Below are 16038 nucleotides of genomic sequence, written 5' to 3'. Positions count from 1 at the left end.
TTTAGCAGCTACTTTGCTAAGAACGGTTTGAATTTCTTAATTCTTTAATTCTTAATTTCTTAATTCTTAATTTCTTAATTTCTTCAATAATAAATGTGCTCATAAAACAACAAAAAATTTAACATCAAAGAAAAATGGGCTAATATATAAAATGACATTTCACCAGATAAATACAAATGGACAAAAAAATTAATTAATATGTTGAGATGTTATTTTAAAGTATTTTATACTTCATATTTACCAATTTAATTAGTAATAACTAACATTTATGATCATTTACTGTGTGTTAAACACGATGTGTTTTATATGAATAATTCTCACAACTCTCCATTAACAGGCACTCATTCTTATTTCTTATAGCTAATAAGAATCAAAAAAATAATAATTCTTACCTAGTCTGGGTCTACACTCAGCTTTAACCTACTGCATTACAATAATATATATTCAGTATTGGTAAGGATGGACACTCTAACACTGAGCTGAATATTCTCATTAGTACAATCTTCCTGGAGAAGACTTGGCAGTATAGACTGAAAGACACAATCTTCTAATACAATCTAACCCCAAATTTAATTTATGGAAACTTATCCTAATAAGAATGAGAACAAACACATCAAGCCCTCTATGTGCTAGTCATTCTATTATAAGTGGTTTGTATTTGCCCTATTTAATCCTTACAAAACCTAAGAGGTAGATACTATTTATTATAAGCCCTTTTTCCCAGATGAGGATTGAGCTGAAGAAAGTTATTAATAACTTGTCTAAAATCATATTGATGGTGATGAAATTATAATTGAACCTACATCTAAGCTTCAAAACCCATATTATTCAGTATTAGTGGAACACATAGAAAGTGAATAATTAAAGATTTATTCCAAGACGAATGTACAAAGACATAAATAATAGGGAATAATTAGAAGCATTCTAGATGTCCAAAATGGAAAATGATTGAATAAATCATGGTATAGCCATATAATAGAATAATATGTTAAAATATTTAAAAATGATGTAGTAAGGAGTGTGATGTATAGAACCTAATCTCAGTTCAATAAAATTGTGTGTGTGTCTCTGTTTATGTAGACATGTATGTATCTATATCTGAAGAAAGACTGCACAAGAATGAGAAAGCACCCCTGTGAATACACACATGAATGATAATATAACAGGATAACAATAGCTGATGCTGACACTGCTGGTCCCTGCACCACACTTTGAGTAGTATGGACAGAGAGGACCCTTAACGTGTTTAAATCAAGACAGCAACAACTCACCAGTTATTAAAATGTTAAATCTCTATAAAATAAGACATACTTACGAAGCAAAGGGGATTTTTAATATAGGATCTGCGTTGTCAACAACAAGGCTCCCAGATTTAAAGTGAGGACTGAACTGTGTCAGATGATTTCGAAGAATTCCAACAGCAACTTGTGCATGTGGATCAAGACTAACTCTGAATGATGTTAATAAAAAATGGTTGATTTTTAGGAGTGATTTATTCAAAGTTTACAGTTAAACTGTTTTAAATATAAGTAAAGTCAATAATTTGAACTCTAATTAACATACCTGAATATTATAACACTTCCTGGAGACAAGTTTTCAAATTCTATTTCTTGAATATATTCATTGGGCCCTTTTGTGGCAACTCCAGCTTGTTTAACAATTTTACTTTCATTAAGCTTGAAAAAAATTATGAAAATCCATTCAACAAATAATTCACATGACCTTAAAATATTCAACATAATAGAAAGAGGTGAATCCCAAATACCTGAATATGTTCTCTAATTTCTACTGTGATATTTGGTAACCCATTGATTGAATTCTCATCCTTCTTATAAGGTTTTGTATTTCTCTCAATAGTTCTAGCTTCAAGAACTACTTCTTCAATTTTGCCTACAAATATATTAAAAAGTTAACAAAAAATTGTTCCTAATGTACATTCAAAATTTAAATAAGAATATTACCAACCATAGTAAATTTTATTAAAAACTGAATGACAAAATACGAAATACACTTAAAATCACAATTTGTAGACTTAACAGATGGAAATGTTTTAAGAATCATTACTGATCAAAACAAAACCTGAGATAATACTGTACAGTGATGGAGTTCTGTAAAAGTAACTATGAAGGGATGGGGCTGGGAGCACAGGTCAGTAGTAGAGCATGTGCTAAGCATACAGGAGGCCCTGGGTTCAATCCCCAGCATCAAAAATAGAAAATAGGGCTGAGGTTGTGGCTCAAAGGTAGAGTGCTCACCTAGCACATGTGAGGCACTGGGTTCAATCCTCAGCACCACATAAAAATAAATAAATAAAATAAAATCATCATATCCATTGACAACTAAAAAAAAAATAGAAAATAAACACAAAAATCTATGAATATTAGTAAAGATTCAATGAGATTACTGAATATAAATTTAACAGTTAAGGAAAGTAAGGAATATTTAACACTAAAACTATTCAGGTTGATAATATTTAAAGATTGGAATTATACATATTTAGCAACCAGCAATGAACACCTATAGAATGTGATTATTTTTATGAGACTCTCCAAAGTCGTACTGTTGCTGCTTACACAGAATCAAGCTATGCTATAATATACTATCTGTAATAACAAGAAAATAAAATATACTTATCTAGAAAAAAGTCTAGAAATAATAACATATCTCAGGGATATAGTTTATAATTATCAAAAGAGAGACATAGAATATGATTATTATATGTTTAGAAAGAAAAATCACTGAGTATGTATAGGTTTTTCAAAGAGGTGGAACTTTAGTCCTTGAAGGAGATAAATCATATACAGATAGAAATAAGACTTCTTGGGAAACAGTGAAAACATCTATTTGGCTGAAACAGTAGAGTAATGCAGGGCTAGGATAGTAGATGAGGATGGATTGCAAGGAATCTTAAGTATCACGTTAGACTATTTTCCATTTTTGTTTATATATGTGTATGTGCGCAAATGCAATACATACTTATACACACATATAAATGTATGTCACACATATAAAAAGAAATATTTATCTATGTCAGAGTATAAGACAAATACATGTTCATTATATACATATTAAGGGAAAACAGAATGTATTAAGATGTAAACAAAACATTTTAAAATTCAAAAAAAGGTTAATATTTGAGTGTATTTCTGTCCAGATTTTGTTCCATGCAATAAAAATGTAAGTTATCCAAAATTTGTAATTCCTCTTTTTAACTACATTCACACTTGCATTTGTTATATAGAACATATAATGATGACGTATATGGCATTATAGTATAATTTAATATAATGATATAATTACAATAACAATTTTTAGATTACATTACCGGGGATACACATTTGAGGCACTTCCTTGCTGTAAAATGAAGTTTTGGGATTCCTGAAAGCAGTTCTAGATACAGCCACAACAGACTGATGAATACTGGGTGAATGTCTGGTTACGGCCACTATATCTTCATCAACCTGATCCACATACACCTGAGAAGTGAAAAAAGGCACTTAATTAGCACTCAAATTGTAAGTGAGTGCTCAAACTGATAAGTCTTCCCCTGTAAACTTTCAGAAAGACATTTAGGAAACTTGGTCTCTTGCCTGAATAAAGCCCTTGGCTCCAAGCTCTTGATGAAGTTTATTGATAGCACACCTGGCTGCAATAATTCCACTTTGGAAATTGACATCACCGGTATTTGATGGGGATGCTCCAGGATTCCACTTAGTATAAAACCGTTCTTCAGAAACCACTGATATCTGGAGAACGGTAAAACTTGGCCATGTATACATTTTAATTACAATGAGAGTTTTTTGATAAAAATGCTAATCATATGAATTTTAAAAAACAACACATAAACAAACCTGATGAGGTACTAGTTCATCATAGCCTCGTGTACTTCCACTAGCACAACATGCCATAGAAACAATTGTGGTACTTGGGAGAGCATCATAGGCTGATCTATGCTAGGAAACAATTAAAAAGCAAAATATACTTTCTTTCAAAGGAAAAGCACTGTATCATAATAAAATAAATAAGTAAAATTCTGTATCATAATGAAATAAAAAATAATTACACAAATACATTCTATAAGATACATTAATTTCTTCTACAACAAAAGAACATCTTTAAAACCATAAGCTATAATTGCTTTTAAATCTAAGATACTATTTTGAAGTATGTGGATATTTATGCCACAAAATATCAGATAAGCAAATATCAAAATATGTAGCAAAATAAGTAAATACAAGAAATGGAATGATGCTTACCACAATAGGACACTCGTTATCATGGGTAATATCCATAAACAGAGCATGTGCAATAGCCGGCATTAAGGGTCTCAAGCAGGGCTGAACAAAAGATCCGACAGGTTCGCCTCCATATCGGTAAACTAACCTGCCCTCTTCATGACTATTATATGCACTCATTGCCTCTGCGGAGCATTACAGAACATTTTAACAATCTCTATTACTTATGTCCAAGAAAAGGTTAAATTTCACAATTGATTTTTAAAATAAAGAACACATCAGTATAATCAAAAATAAAACTTCTTTAAGCAATTTCCTAAGTAATTAATGATAATTACTAAATGTCTACTAGTTTAAATGACCAAAGAAGTCTTTTATAACTTAGGGGGAGAGATGGCTCAGATAGAAAAAAGGAAACCTCAGGTGTTTATTGAGATGTTAGCTATACAAAAATCTATAGGAAAAAAATCTAAAAATTATATCATATACCTAGGTAGAAAATGAAGAACAGATTTGTATATTTTTAACAACAAAAAATGGTTTTGATTGTGAGCCATTAGATCATCCTGCCAACCTTGTGATTTGGAATGAAATCTTTTACCCCAAAGTAGAAATATTTACTGATAAAAATAGATTGAGTTAGATTGGAAACTCTCCATAGACTATCCAAAAGAATATTAATTGTATTGAAAATTATTAAGAATTACATTAAAAAACTACTAAATGTCTTTTAGTACACTTAAACAAAAGCTGAAGTTTTAAATGGGAAAGACACTTCAACAAGCCTACCTCTTATTAAGGAACTAATGCCCAGTCTAGTAACAAAGATATTGTCCAGTTCTTCGTTTCCCGTGAACAGTTCAGCTACTACATATAAATTGGGTTGTAATTTCCTAGCAGCATCCAACATGTACTGAAAAAAGCACAGTCACACATGTAAAAGAGAGAAAAGTGAGACAGGTAGGAAGGGAGGAGACAAGACTAGGCATGGGTTTAATACAAGAAGATACATATGGTAAGACAAAATGAAAATTCAGAAAGAATTCCAAATGAAGTTTGATGCACAAATGTGACAAAACAACAAACAGAACCAACAAACATAGGAAATATGAGAATATGTAGAGTAAAGCAGTTAAAAAGAAGTTTAAATTTTGCAGAGATAGGGACACAAGGGAGAAAAGAAGAAGAAAAATGTTAGTGCTTTTAAAAAATGTAACCTGTATCACTGCAATTCTGCCAGTATTTCTCCCTGCTTCTTGTTATATATATATATATATATATATATATATATATATATATATATATATATATATATATATATATATTTTTAGTTTGTAGTTGGACACAATACCTTTATTTTATTTACTTTTATGTGGTGCTGAGGATCGAACCCAGGGCCTTGCACCTGCTAGGTGAGTACTCTAAGGCTGAGTCACAACCCCAGCCCTTGTTTGTTTGTTTTAATATCTAGTCAGACTGTTAATTTCCAGGTGGTTTCCTAAGTAATTAATGATAAATTCCTTCCTGGTGAATTATTTAGCTATTGTAAAATTTAGGTCTGACTGACCAAATTGAAGCCTGCAGATAACAAACTCTTAAGCCACTGAGTCCCATTTTCAATTCTGTAAATATTCCAATGAAATTGACATAGGTACATTAAAACAGGTAAAAAAAAATCATAATATAGATTATGATTACATATATTAATCAAATTTATATTATTATATAATTAATCATATTATATAATATGTATTCTATGTTGTATACTCTATTTAAGTTTTTATATGCATTCCATATCTGGGATTATAGGACAAAATAGATTAAACTCATTACAATTTCTACCTCTGAGATTTATGATCTACATTGATGCTACACAGAATCAGAAAATATTAGCTTATAATAAAAAAATTAGACTGGTTCCAAAAATGTTTTAACATATCCTTACATAAAAGATAACAAAATACCTGGAATCCTAACAAGCACAATCCTAGAGGATTTTATAACTTAAAATTAAGTGAATTAAGTTAGCTTTAACATTTAGTTGTGCCATAATGTTATAAGTATATATATGTGTGTGTGTATACATATATGTATATATTTTTTTGCTATTGTTAAAGCACAATATGAAGACAAAGAGCTGCCATTTGGGGAGGTAAATAATGTTCTATCAGCCAATGTTCTTATTTCATGTTTACTTAATTAATGTTTACTAAATCCCTCAAAAATCAAATCAATTTTTCATCATAGGACTTGAGACATATATATTATAGAAAATTATTGAAATAGGTATTTTTCAGATAAGCACGTATTTTCAAAAAATTGTTGCTAAGAAGCTATCAAGGATCTTACTAGCAAGATTAAAATTATAAGTATTTATTTACAAAGTTGTACTAGGTAGAAGATAATACTATAAATATTGGCATTATTCAAAAGTTGCTTTAAAAAACCCAAAAGAGGAACAGACAATAGTTATATTTACACTTTTGTTTTCATAAATAATTGATAAAAATGGAATTACTGACAAATATGATCGCTCTTCCTGAATTCTTCCTGAATTAAAATTTAAAAATTAACTTGCTAAACATTTTATAACCCAGGATTCCTTAACAATTGCATTTAAAGATTGTTAGAATTATTCAAATTATACAAAAATATAATTCAATGCCAAATCAATGCTCGTGTTCAATTAGCCGAGTGAAACGGCTATCTGTATAGTCTACTTGAGGAAAGCTGGGAAGAAATCTTGAATATCTTTGCTTAATGTGGATGAATTGTTTTTCTATACCTCAGCTACATGAAGAGGTGTTGAGTGGCAGTTATCAAGACGCACTCCCTGGAAATAAGTTGCAGTTATTTCGGTATATTTTTTCATATGTGCCCAGAGATAAGGGCAGTCCTCTGGTTTATTTCCATAGCGTAATTTAACACTGTCTCCCCAACAAATGAGTTCTCTTCTTAAATAAACATCTGAACCTGTTAAAAAAGAAGTTTGATTTCAATGGCTTAAGAAATAGAATAAAAACATTTACTTCAAGGAACTATACCATTTTAAAACTGCATTATTTCTACCATAATGATATATTGGCTAAAATCATATCTAAAATGATATAGGACAAAGTTTTCTATCTTATATATATGTGGCAAAAATTACACCTTATAGTCTCTTCTAAAAGATTGAGCTCAATTTCAAAATTCCAAGTTATTTCCTGAGGAAAAATAGTGATAGTATTATCATAGACTCTTATAACTATAGTTCTACCAAAACATTTTAAGGCTCTGTCTCCAACTTGCTACTCAATTTTGGCAAGAATTTATATTAAATTCATGGCATATAGAAGAATTTCTTTTTTTCGTTTAGAATGGTTAGAAAAGAAAGGGCAGAAATACTTAAGCCCAAGGTCATATTCTTAAATAACAACATATAAGATTTCTGAATCAATTCTAAGGTCACAATAATAAACTACTAATTCTAAACTGTTGAAAAAAATACATATCAAAATGTTTCCTATAAAATGCTTCCTGGCAATAACATGGTTGTTGAAAACAAGATGCTAGAGTAAGTGAGGGGAACCTAAAAAAAAAAATTAAGTTTCTGGTATAACTGCCTTTCAAATACCTTAATACCTCTCTGGCCAGTGGTTGAAAATCTCTCTTATGTAGATGTAATTATAACAGCATTAGTTTCAAAGTTCTACCTCCTTTTCTTCTCTCTCAAACTGGTGAAACAGTTTAAAAACCTCTAGCCTAGTGGGGAAACAAATCAAAAAAACAGATCATATTGAACTTTCTATGAATTTTTTTCCCTATCCATTGAGAAGTCAAAAGTGATGTACCTGGTTCAGCAAAGTTTCGAAGAGGATCATCTCCCATCACCCATCCATTATGTGCCATGAAAAAACAAGCTTTATTTGGAAGGTGAATCATAGATTCTTCTGCAGATAAGGCCATTTCTTCAAATGGGAAAGTAAAATACCTATAGAGATAAAATTAAATATTAAATCCACACAGAGAAACTGCTTGGAGAGAATCTGAATTAGCAACATTAAAAATTAAACTTTCCTCATGAGTATAATAAATAAAATTAGTGTGACACCATTTACAGGAAAAAAACTTCAATATAGGTGAAAAATCAATAAACATTATTTACCTCCCCAAATGGCAGTAAATCTTATAGGATCTGACAAATGGAGTTAACATTGCAGCATATATAATGCTAACATTTTAAGGAATTTTTAAAACCTCTCTTAAAATCACAAGAAAACAATTGAGATATTGATGCTACTTCTCAAAGGCTTTTACTATCTTCTAGTTGCCCAATTTATGTTACATTTTATCTATAAAGTAAAGAACTATGGAGTTGGGGTATAGCTCAATGGTAGATGGCTTGTGGAGCCCCTGGGCCCAATCCCCAGCATTGTCAAAAGTTAAAAAAAAAAAAAAAAAAAAAAGAGGAGGAGGAGAAAATAAGGATCTAAATGCTTGCTCAATTTGATTAACACTATATTTATCACTAACTGCTATGGTTTGAGTGTGTCTCCCAAAAGTTCATGTGCTGGAATCTTAATTTCTTAATGTGAGAGTGTTAGAAGATGGGCATTATTTTTAGTACTTGGTCATATGAGTGGAGCCCTCATGAATGAATTAATGCCTTTCTTGTGGGAGGAACTCACACAAGGGACTGGATTAGTTATCAAGAGAGTGGGTTGTTAGAAAGTAAGTCTGCCCCTCCTGCTTTGTCTCTTTCATATGTGTTCACTTGCCCTTCCCCTTCCTATCATGAGTTGAGGCAGCTGGAGGCCCTTACCAGAAGCTGAGTAAATGCTGGTGTCACACTCTTAGACTTCTCAAGTCTCCAAAACCTTGAACAAAACTAAATCTTGCTTCTTTTTTTAATATTTATTTTTTACTTGTAGTTGGACACACCTTACAACTATTTTATTTATTTATTTTTATGTGGTGTTAAGGATTGAATCCAGGGCCTCACACGTGCTAGACTCTACCACTGAGCCACAACCCCAGCCCCTAAACCTTGTTTCTTATGAATTACCCAACATCAAGTATTTTGTTACCACAACAGAAAACAGACTAAGACACTAAGTATGCACACCTCCAGAAACATTAATGTAAATAACAACAACTATAAATTTGTTCATATGGATGATCATTTTTCTAACTAAAGATTTGCCTAACACAATTAAGCCTAATTCCAAATCAAAACTCTCGTAGTTTAAGAAATGTACTGAAGTTGTGCTTTAAAGGAAACATTTAGGTTAATTCACAGTTAAAAACAAATTTTAGTTTTTAATCGTTCACGAAAAGAAAAGAAAATGGAATACCTGGTAACTAAAGGATATCTTCTAGTGACAGGTCCTAGTTTAGGACCATGGCCAGCCAGTCGTTCATAAAACACATTTCCCAAAAGGCAATTAACTGCCTGGAAAATATTAAATTATATTGCATCATCATCAACAATAAAAAAATAGTTTAAAGACTCAAAGAAAAGCAATAAATATAGGTAAAACCTGTTCCTGATGGTAATTCATGAGTTGATGCTTCTCTGAATTCAATTCATCAATTCTATTACGGAACCAATTACAGCATTCTTCAATCGCAGCTGGCCCATCGCTAGAGCAGATAAAGCAATACAAACCTATTTAACGTTTTTTACAAAACTTACATATAAAATTTTTCTAACAAGGGTCATAGAAATCTTAATCATCAGAATCTTATTATGACTGAAAAACTTTTCCAACAGTAAAGACTGTTATATACATGCACAGGAATATGACCTGGCACATATAAAAAACATGAATACATCATGTGCTGAAGTAGAATTATGGTGTCTATTTCATTTCATATGAAGGATTTCAATAAGCTCTTTGAAAATTATACTAGCCATAATGGTTTATAAGTAGTAGTAGTATTTATTTCACAAAGAAAACAAATAACATACTCATGCGGTATAAAAGTCGCTAGTGCAATGTTCATATCCACAGTGCAGCCAAGACGTCTGTATTCAGGATCCTGAATAATCTTCAGATGCTGCTTCGGATCAGACTTGGTTACTCTCCTATTTCCTGAAAGAAGAAAAGATGAGTGTTTAAATGCAAATATTCACAGGGAGATTATAACTGTCACTGATTTTAAATTTTTTTAAATATTTATTTTTTAGTTGTAGTTGTACACAATACCTTTATTTTATCTATTTTTATGTGGTGCTGAGGATCAAACCCAGGGCGTCGCATGTGCTAGGTGAATGCTCTACCACTGAGCCACAACCCCAGCCCCTGATTTCAAATTTTAAATATACAATTATTTCATAGAAAATAAAACAAATATTAATTTCATAACCATCTTCCTACCCCTCCATCTTCCTGCTTATCATCTCCATACCACATACCATACACATACACACAGTGGGTGGGGGTAATACACAGAGACAAAAATATCATTATAAAACAAACAAACATAGGGATTGTTATCAGTTCAACTCAAGCCCTACGTTTTTGCTCTCAGTCAATGTCCACTACTACTATTGCTTCTTCTTTTTTAACACTGCTGGGAATCAAATTCAAGGCTTTATGAGTGCCAGGAAATACTCAACTCCTTCAGCCCTACTTATTAAACTTTATGACATCTGGACTTTGGTAGTAGCATTTTCTTCTCAAGTGCTACCAAATAGTCTAACCTCAGGAGTTGTGTTTCCTCAAAGATTGCTTCCAATTCTAAAGTAAATCTTATTAAAAACTTGACTTTCTTTGCTTTCTCTGAAAGAAGTACTTGTGATGGAAGGCGGGAATGAAATGTGGGCACATCTGAGCCAACTCTAAACGGAGGTAGGCCCTTTGGAGAACACTTGGTGCAATTTCAAGGATCTGAGACCATTCCATTGCTTTTGCGGATGTCTGACTCAGAGAGAATTCTGTTATACTGAGGAATTTATTAGGTGAAACAGCCCCAGATTCAAACACAACTCCCGGGAGACGGAGAGAGATACCAGTGCCCCAACTAGTCTTGAGGTGCCAGCTGCCTCTAGGAGGAAGAATTACTGGGCAAGTGGTAAGTCACCAATTAGGCCAACTTCCCCACAGCCTCCTGCTTCTTGTTTTCCTTTGAAGAACCCTTCCTCACAATAAATTCCTTTCGCCTGTTTCTTTATAAATAAAGCATTTGTGGGCTTTTTCCTTTGTTATATACTAGGCTTAATTTTCCATTAATTAATTAATTTGTCCTTGTTTTATTCTAAAGAGACCTTGAAATGGCTTACAAAAACATAAGCAATAAAATAAAACAGATTCTTAAAACCCAGTTCTAAGGTTCATCTGGAAGAGTAAAACTGCTAAAAAATGCTTGAGAAAGAAAAAAACAAATCTATACCAGTAGTATCAATAAATACTTTTTAGTATTGGTAGAATTGAAGGCAGATAAATGGAAAACACAGATAAAAGCCTAAAGTATATTTAGGATATGGCTATACACTAAGAAGTATTATGGTTGTATTTCAAATCAGTGTAAAATTATGGATTATCAATTTAACAACATTTTAAAAATAAAGCTAAATACCTTTTTCATGTGATACACATAAATTGTAGCTTCATAAAATATTTTATTGGAAAATATGAATAATATTATTAGAAAAAACAGTATGTTTATGAAAAGCCTTTTCTAAACATGATGTGAAAAGCCATAAAAGAAAAGACTGACTACATTGAAAATAAACAGCACCATAAGCAATAGTTAAAAGATCAACAGCATACTAAGAGAATATATTTAACACCTATATAATAAGGAACCATCAATAATAATGAATCAATTTGAAAAGGACAAACAGTCCAATAAAAAATGGGAAGAAATACTAACAGACAATTAATGCAAGAAATGTAAGTGGCTAATTAACATGTGAAAAGATACTTCATTAACATAAAAAGAAATATCAACTAAGACAAGATATTTAACCATACATACCAAGATGATTTGCCTGATTGAAAAAAGATTTTAAAGATTATTGGTATCACATGTTGGTGAGAGTTTTTCAAAACATGTGAGTAGGTATAATTTTAAAAAAGCAATTTGATGATATCTATTGTATTTGAAATTTGCATATCCTTTGACCTACTTGTTTCACGTATAACAATTTATCCTGTAGATCTACTTATATAGCAAATAAACATACATATACAGGGTATATTTTAGATAGTACTGCTTATAAGAATATAAGTTCCACTAGGGCAAGGTTCTTGCTATGTTTGCCACAGAATTCTCATGCCAGAGTGTCCAGCACACAGTAGGTGGATCAATAAAAATGCATTGAATGAAAGAATTACAAAAAAATTGGGGGGAAAAAAAGCTAGTTAAAGTACTCTTTTTATTTTTAAACATTTGTTTGTCTGTTTGTTTGTTTGTTTATTTATCTATCTATTTTTTATGTGGTGCTGAGAATGGAACCCAGTGCCTCACACGTGCTAGGCAACCACTCTACCACTGAGCCACAATCCCAACCAGTTAAAGTACGTTAAAACAGTGTATTGCTACTTGGGAGTTAAGAGAAATAACTATAATAAATTCATATTGTCAGCTAATGAACAAATTAAATAGTCCATGCTTTAGTTTAATGTATGTAACATATATACAAATATAAAACGAGTATATATATAGTTTACAGAGAGAATTATGTAAAACCACATGTAAAATCTGAATTTCTTTCAAAAATAATCTGAAAGGAAACACAGAAACTATTACTTGGTAGTTCCCTCAAAGTATGTTTTGTAGGAGGGGAAGTTGCACATTGTATTTTATTATATTTTGAACTATTTGGGGCTTTTTCTCTTTATAATGAGCACACATATTACATATAAATGATACTACTTATAAATATTAAAGGAGAGAGAAATTTTTGGTGAATAAAATATGAAGCAAAATCAGGACTAAAAGTTCCTGTATTAAGGTGTTACATACTTGTAAAAGTTGATGCCTGAATCCAACTGAGTTCTTAAATGTAAAGGCAAACTCATTTCTACTTCAAAGGCAGTATATTTGGGTCCTATTCTAGTTTTGGTCTCTGGACAAGGAAGAAAATTTCCTATTTTAAAAGAACCCCTCCGAGTCCCCAAACATCCTCCCTGCTAGGCTGTCCCATACTACTTGCAGATACTTTCTTCATAATCCTTTCTAATTTGTCTCCTAAAAACCTCAAGTTCTCTTTGAGTATGTTTTTTCCTCTTATTTTGTTAAGGGGACACTGATTAACTAGATTAGTTACATCCTTAACTGAATATTTACTTTTTTACCTTTTATTATTAGCTAATATCTAACTTCAGTCTCACTAGTTGTAAGGAGGATGTTTGTGGTGAGCACCATCGGTTGGAAGTCCCTCTTGCATAGTTAAGATTCTTACCTTAGACAGCAGAAGATTCACATTTCTCGATTTCAAAGCCTTGTTCAAGCCTTTCTCAGCTGAAGAAACCTGCTCTACCTAATTCCCATTCATGCTTTTAACAAATATATGCTGAGTTTGACTATATTCTGAGCATTCTGCCAACAATAAAATTAAAATTGGTTTTATTATTAGAGCATGCCCTTTAGGTGTTTCAGCTTCCAGAATCAGTTTTCAAATACCAAAAATATTGTATCAAAACAACAGATTTAATGAATATTAACTAAGGAAAAAAAAGGAGTTATCCTTTTAAAAGTAATATTAAATTTCTTAAAATTGATAGGAACAATCTACTGCATCTATTTACCTTGTGTTAGAAGTCTTCTAAATTGTTCAACTGCTTTGTGAACATCTACTTGGAAAAATTCCCAGAGTTGGATCTTTGGAAAAATATCCTCCCAAATTATTTTTCGAATACACTGAAAAATTTTAACAGTTAAAACATATTTTTAAATATTTCACCAAATATTGTTTAACATATTAAAACACTGATTATAAATAATTTTCAGCTATATATTTAATTTGTACTTAAGAAATTTTGTTATTTTGATTTAGTGTGGTATTACTGTATAAATACTTACATTCATGTGTTGATCATTTTCAATCAAAGCAGGTATTCCTTTTTCTTTGTATTTTCCTTCTGCAACATCACAGGAAAAATGCCAGAGTGCTCTGTCTAAGACCCAGGCAGGTTTTAAGTGTGGAGAATTCACAAGATTATATGCAGATTCTGGATGTTCCTGGATCCATTTACTATTAGCAGCTTAAAAAAAATAAAAACAAATAAATTTGAACAAAACAAAACTCATATCTTATAATTAAATTGAAAATGGTATCTATGTTAGGTTTAAAGATGAAATATCAACATCTACCACCCACTTCCTTCTATATTTAGATATCGATATTTTATACTAATTCTGTTTTATGAAAAAAAAAAAAAACTTTGGTTTTGGTATCTTCTCATACACTTGTTTTTTAACTTAAATATTGCTTAGGAAAATACGAAGGAAAAAAAATTAGTTCTTTCACAAGTAACATCTTTGCACAGCTAATCCAAAAGGGTAAAATATGTTGTTTTTATGAGATTGAGAAATTGCTAATTTAATTTTTTAAATAGACAAAAGTTAGACCCAATTTGTTTTATGTTTACAATGGACTAATGCCCCCTGAATTCATACTGAGGAATACAAGTGGTTAGAAAAATGGAAAGTAATACCTACTGCACACCCAGAATTGTTCTACACAGTTAAATAAACTTTGTTATTCTTCATTTCCTCTCACACAATACAGAACATACTGTTATGTTCCTCTCATAGAGGAGGAACTAAGGCTCAAGGGTTGAGTAATTTGGCCAGAGGAATTAATGTAAGTCTCTCTTCAGAATCTGCAATTGTGACCACTTTGCTGTGCTGATGAGATGACCATGTTTGTGTCTTATTTACTCAGTGAGCTCTCTTACAGAATTTTAGAATCAGTATCATTTTTAGTTTCTGTCTTTTATTTAGTAAGCAATTTAGTTATTATTTATTTATATCCACAATAAATAAACACTTAGGTGAAGTCAGGATATATAAGGAGCAGAGATCATATAATAAAAGTGAAATTAAAGCCCAGCTTGGTGTGCACATCTGTAATCTTAGCTATGTGCGAGGCTGAGGTTATAAGCCAGCATGGGCAACTTAGTGAGACCCTGTCTCAAAATAAAATAAAAAGGGCTGGGGATATAGCTCAGTGGCAGAATAACTTACTTAGAATGCACATGGCCCAAGTACTGCCAAAAAAAAAAAAAAGTTAAACTGATAGTTCTCCAAATTGGTACCAAGATACTGCCCCGTAGATTTATCATCACATTCACTGAAATTCAAGTTAAAAAGACAAAATGTAGTCATATTTGTATCCCATTAGGATTTTCACTTACTGGTGATGTAACCTAGTGGTAGAGTCTCATGAGCAAGGCCCTGGGTTTGATTCTGAGGACTGTGCACGTGTGCGTGGGCGCGCGCGCGCGCGCACACACACACACACACACACACACACACACAGATATGTATGTTAAGGATAAATGCCAAGGATATCTGATTGTTTTTCTTTTGATATGTTGCCCTAACTGGTCTTGAATTAGTAGGCTCAAATAATCTTTCTGCCTCAGATTCCTAACAGGCTGGCCATCTTCATGTCTGACTCTACCCAATTGTTTTTAAGGGTAAAATCTTAAAACTCTATTTCTTTTCTCAATATTTTGATACAAAATCAAGTGGTAAGTGAAAGAATTCTAAACATTAGGTAGTGTAAGTATTTTTCTAATTTTACATGAAAGAGAAATCCACTCTATAGACTTCTGGAGTGCAGTAGTATAGAACTCAGCAAGTA

The 16038-nt window shown here is 31.6% G+C and overlaps 1 protein-coding gene across 3 annotated transcripts in view; it reads right to left on the bottom strand.

The window, feature by feature from the left end:
- Nucleotides 1-16038, bottom strand: part of Agl (amylo-alpha-1,6-glucosidase and 4-alpha-glucanotransferase) — a 67861-nt gene that overhangs the window by 36386 nt on the left and 15437 nt on the right. For all 3 annotated transcript variants that reach the window (XM_071618086.1, XM_027935149.3, XM_071618087.1), the window contains 15 exons: nt 14250-14431; nt 13976-14087; nt 10189-10312; nt 9758-9860; nt 9572-9669; nt 8069-8208; nt 7021-7208; nt 5025-5148; nt 4257-4420; nt 3852-3953; nt 3591-3746; nt 3326-3476; nt 1766-1890; nt 1564-1676; nt 1316-1450 (listed from right to left, as the gene is read on the bottom strand). In XM_071618086.1, coding sequence (XP_071474187.1) covers nt 1316-1450; nt 1564-1676; nt 1766-1890; nt 3326-3476; nt 3591-3746; nt 3852-3953; nt 4257-4420; nt 5025-5148; nt 7021-7208; nt 8069-8208; nt 9572-9669; nt 9758-9860; nt 10189-10312; nt 13976-14087; nt 14250-14431 — 2017 coding nt within the window. The remainder of the gene's footprint in view (nt 1-1315; nt 1451-1563; nt 1677-1765; nt 1891-3325; nt 3477-3590; nt 3747-3851; nt 3954-4256; nt 4421-5024; nt 5149-7020; nt 7209-8068; nt 8209-9571; nt 9670-9757; nt 9861-10188; nt 10313-13975; nt 14088-14249; nt 14432-16038) is intronic.

The sequence above is a fragment of the Marmota flaviventris genome, chromosome 10 (genome assembly GCF_047511675.1).
Source record: "Marmota flaviventris isolate mMarFla1 chromosome 10, mMarFla1.hap1, whole genome shotgun sequence".
Lineage (NCBI taxonomy): Eukaryota > Metazoa > Chordata > Mammalia > Rodentia > Sciuridae > Marmota > Marmota flaviventris.
Note: the sequence above shows the minus strand (reverse complement) of the source record. Positions and strands in the feature narration are given on the sequence as shown.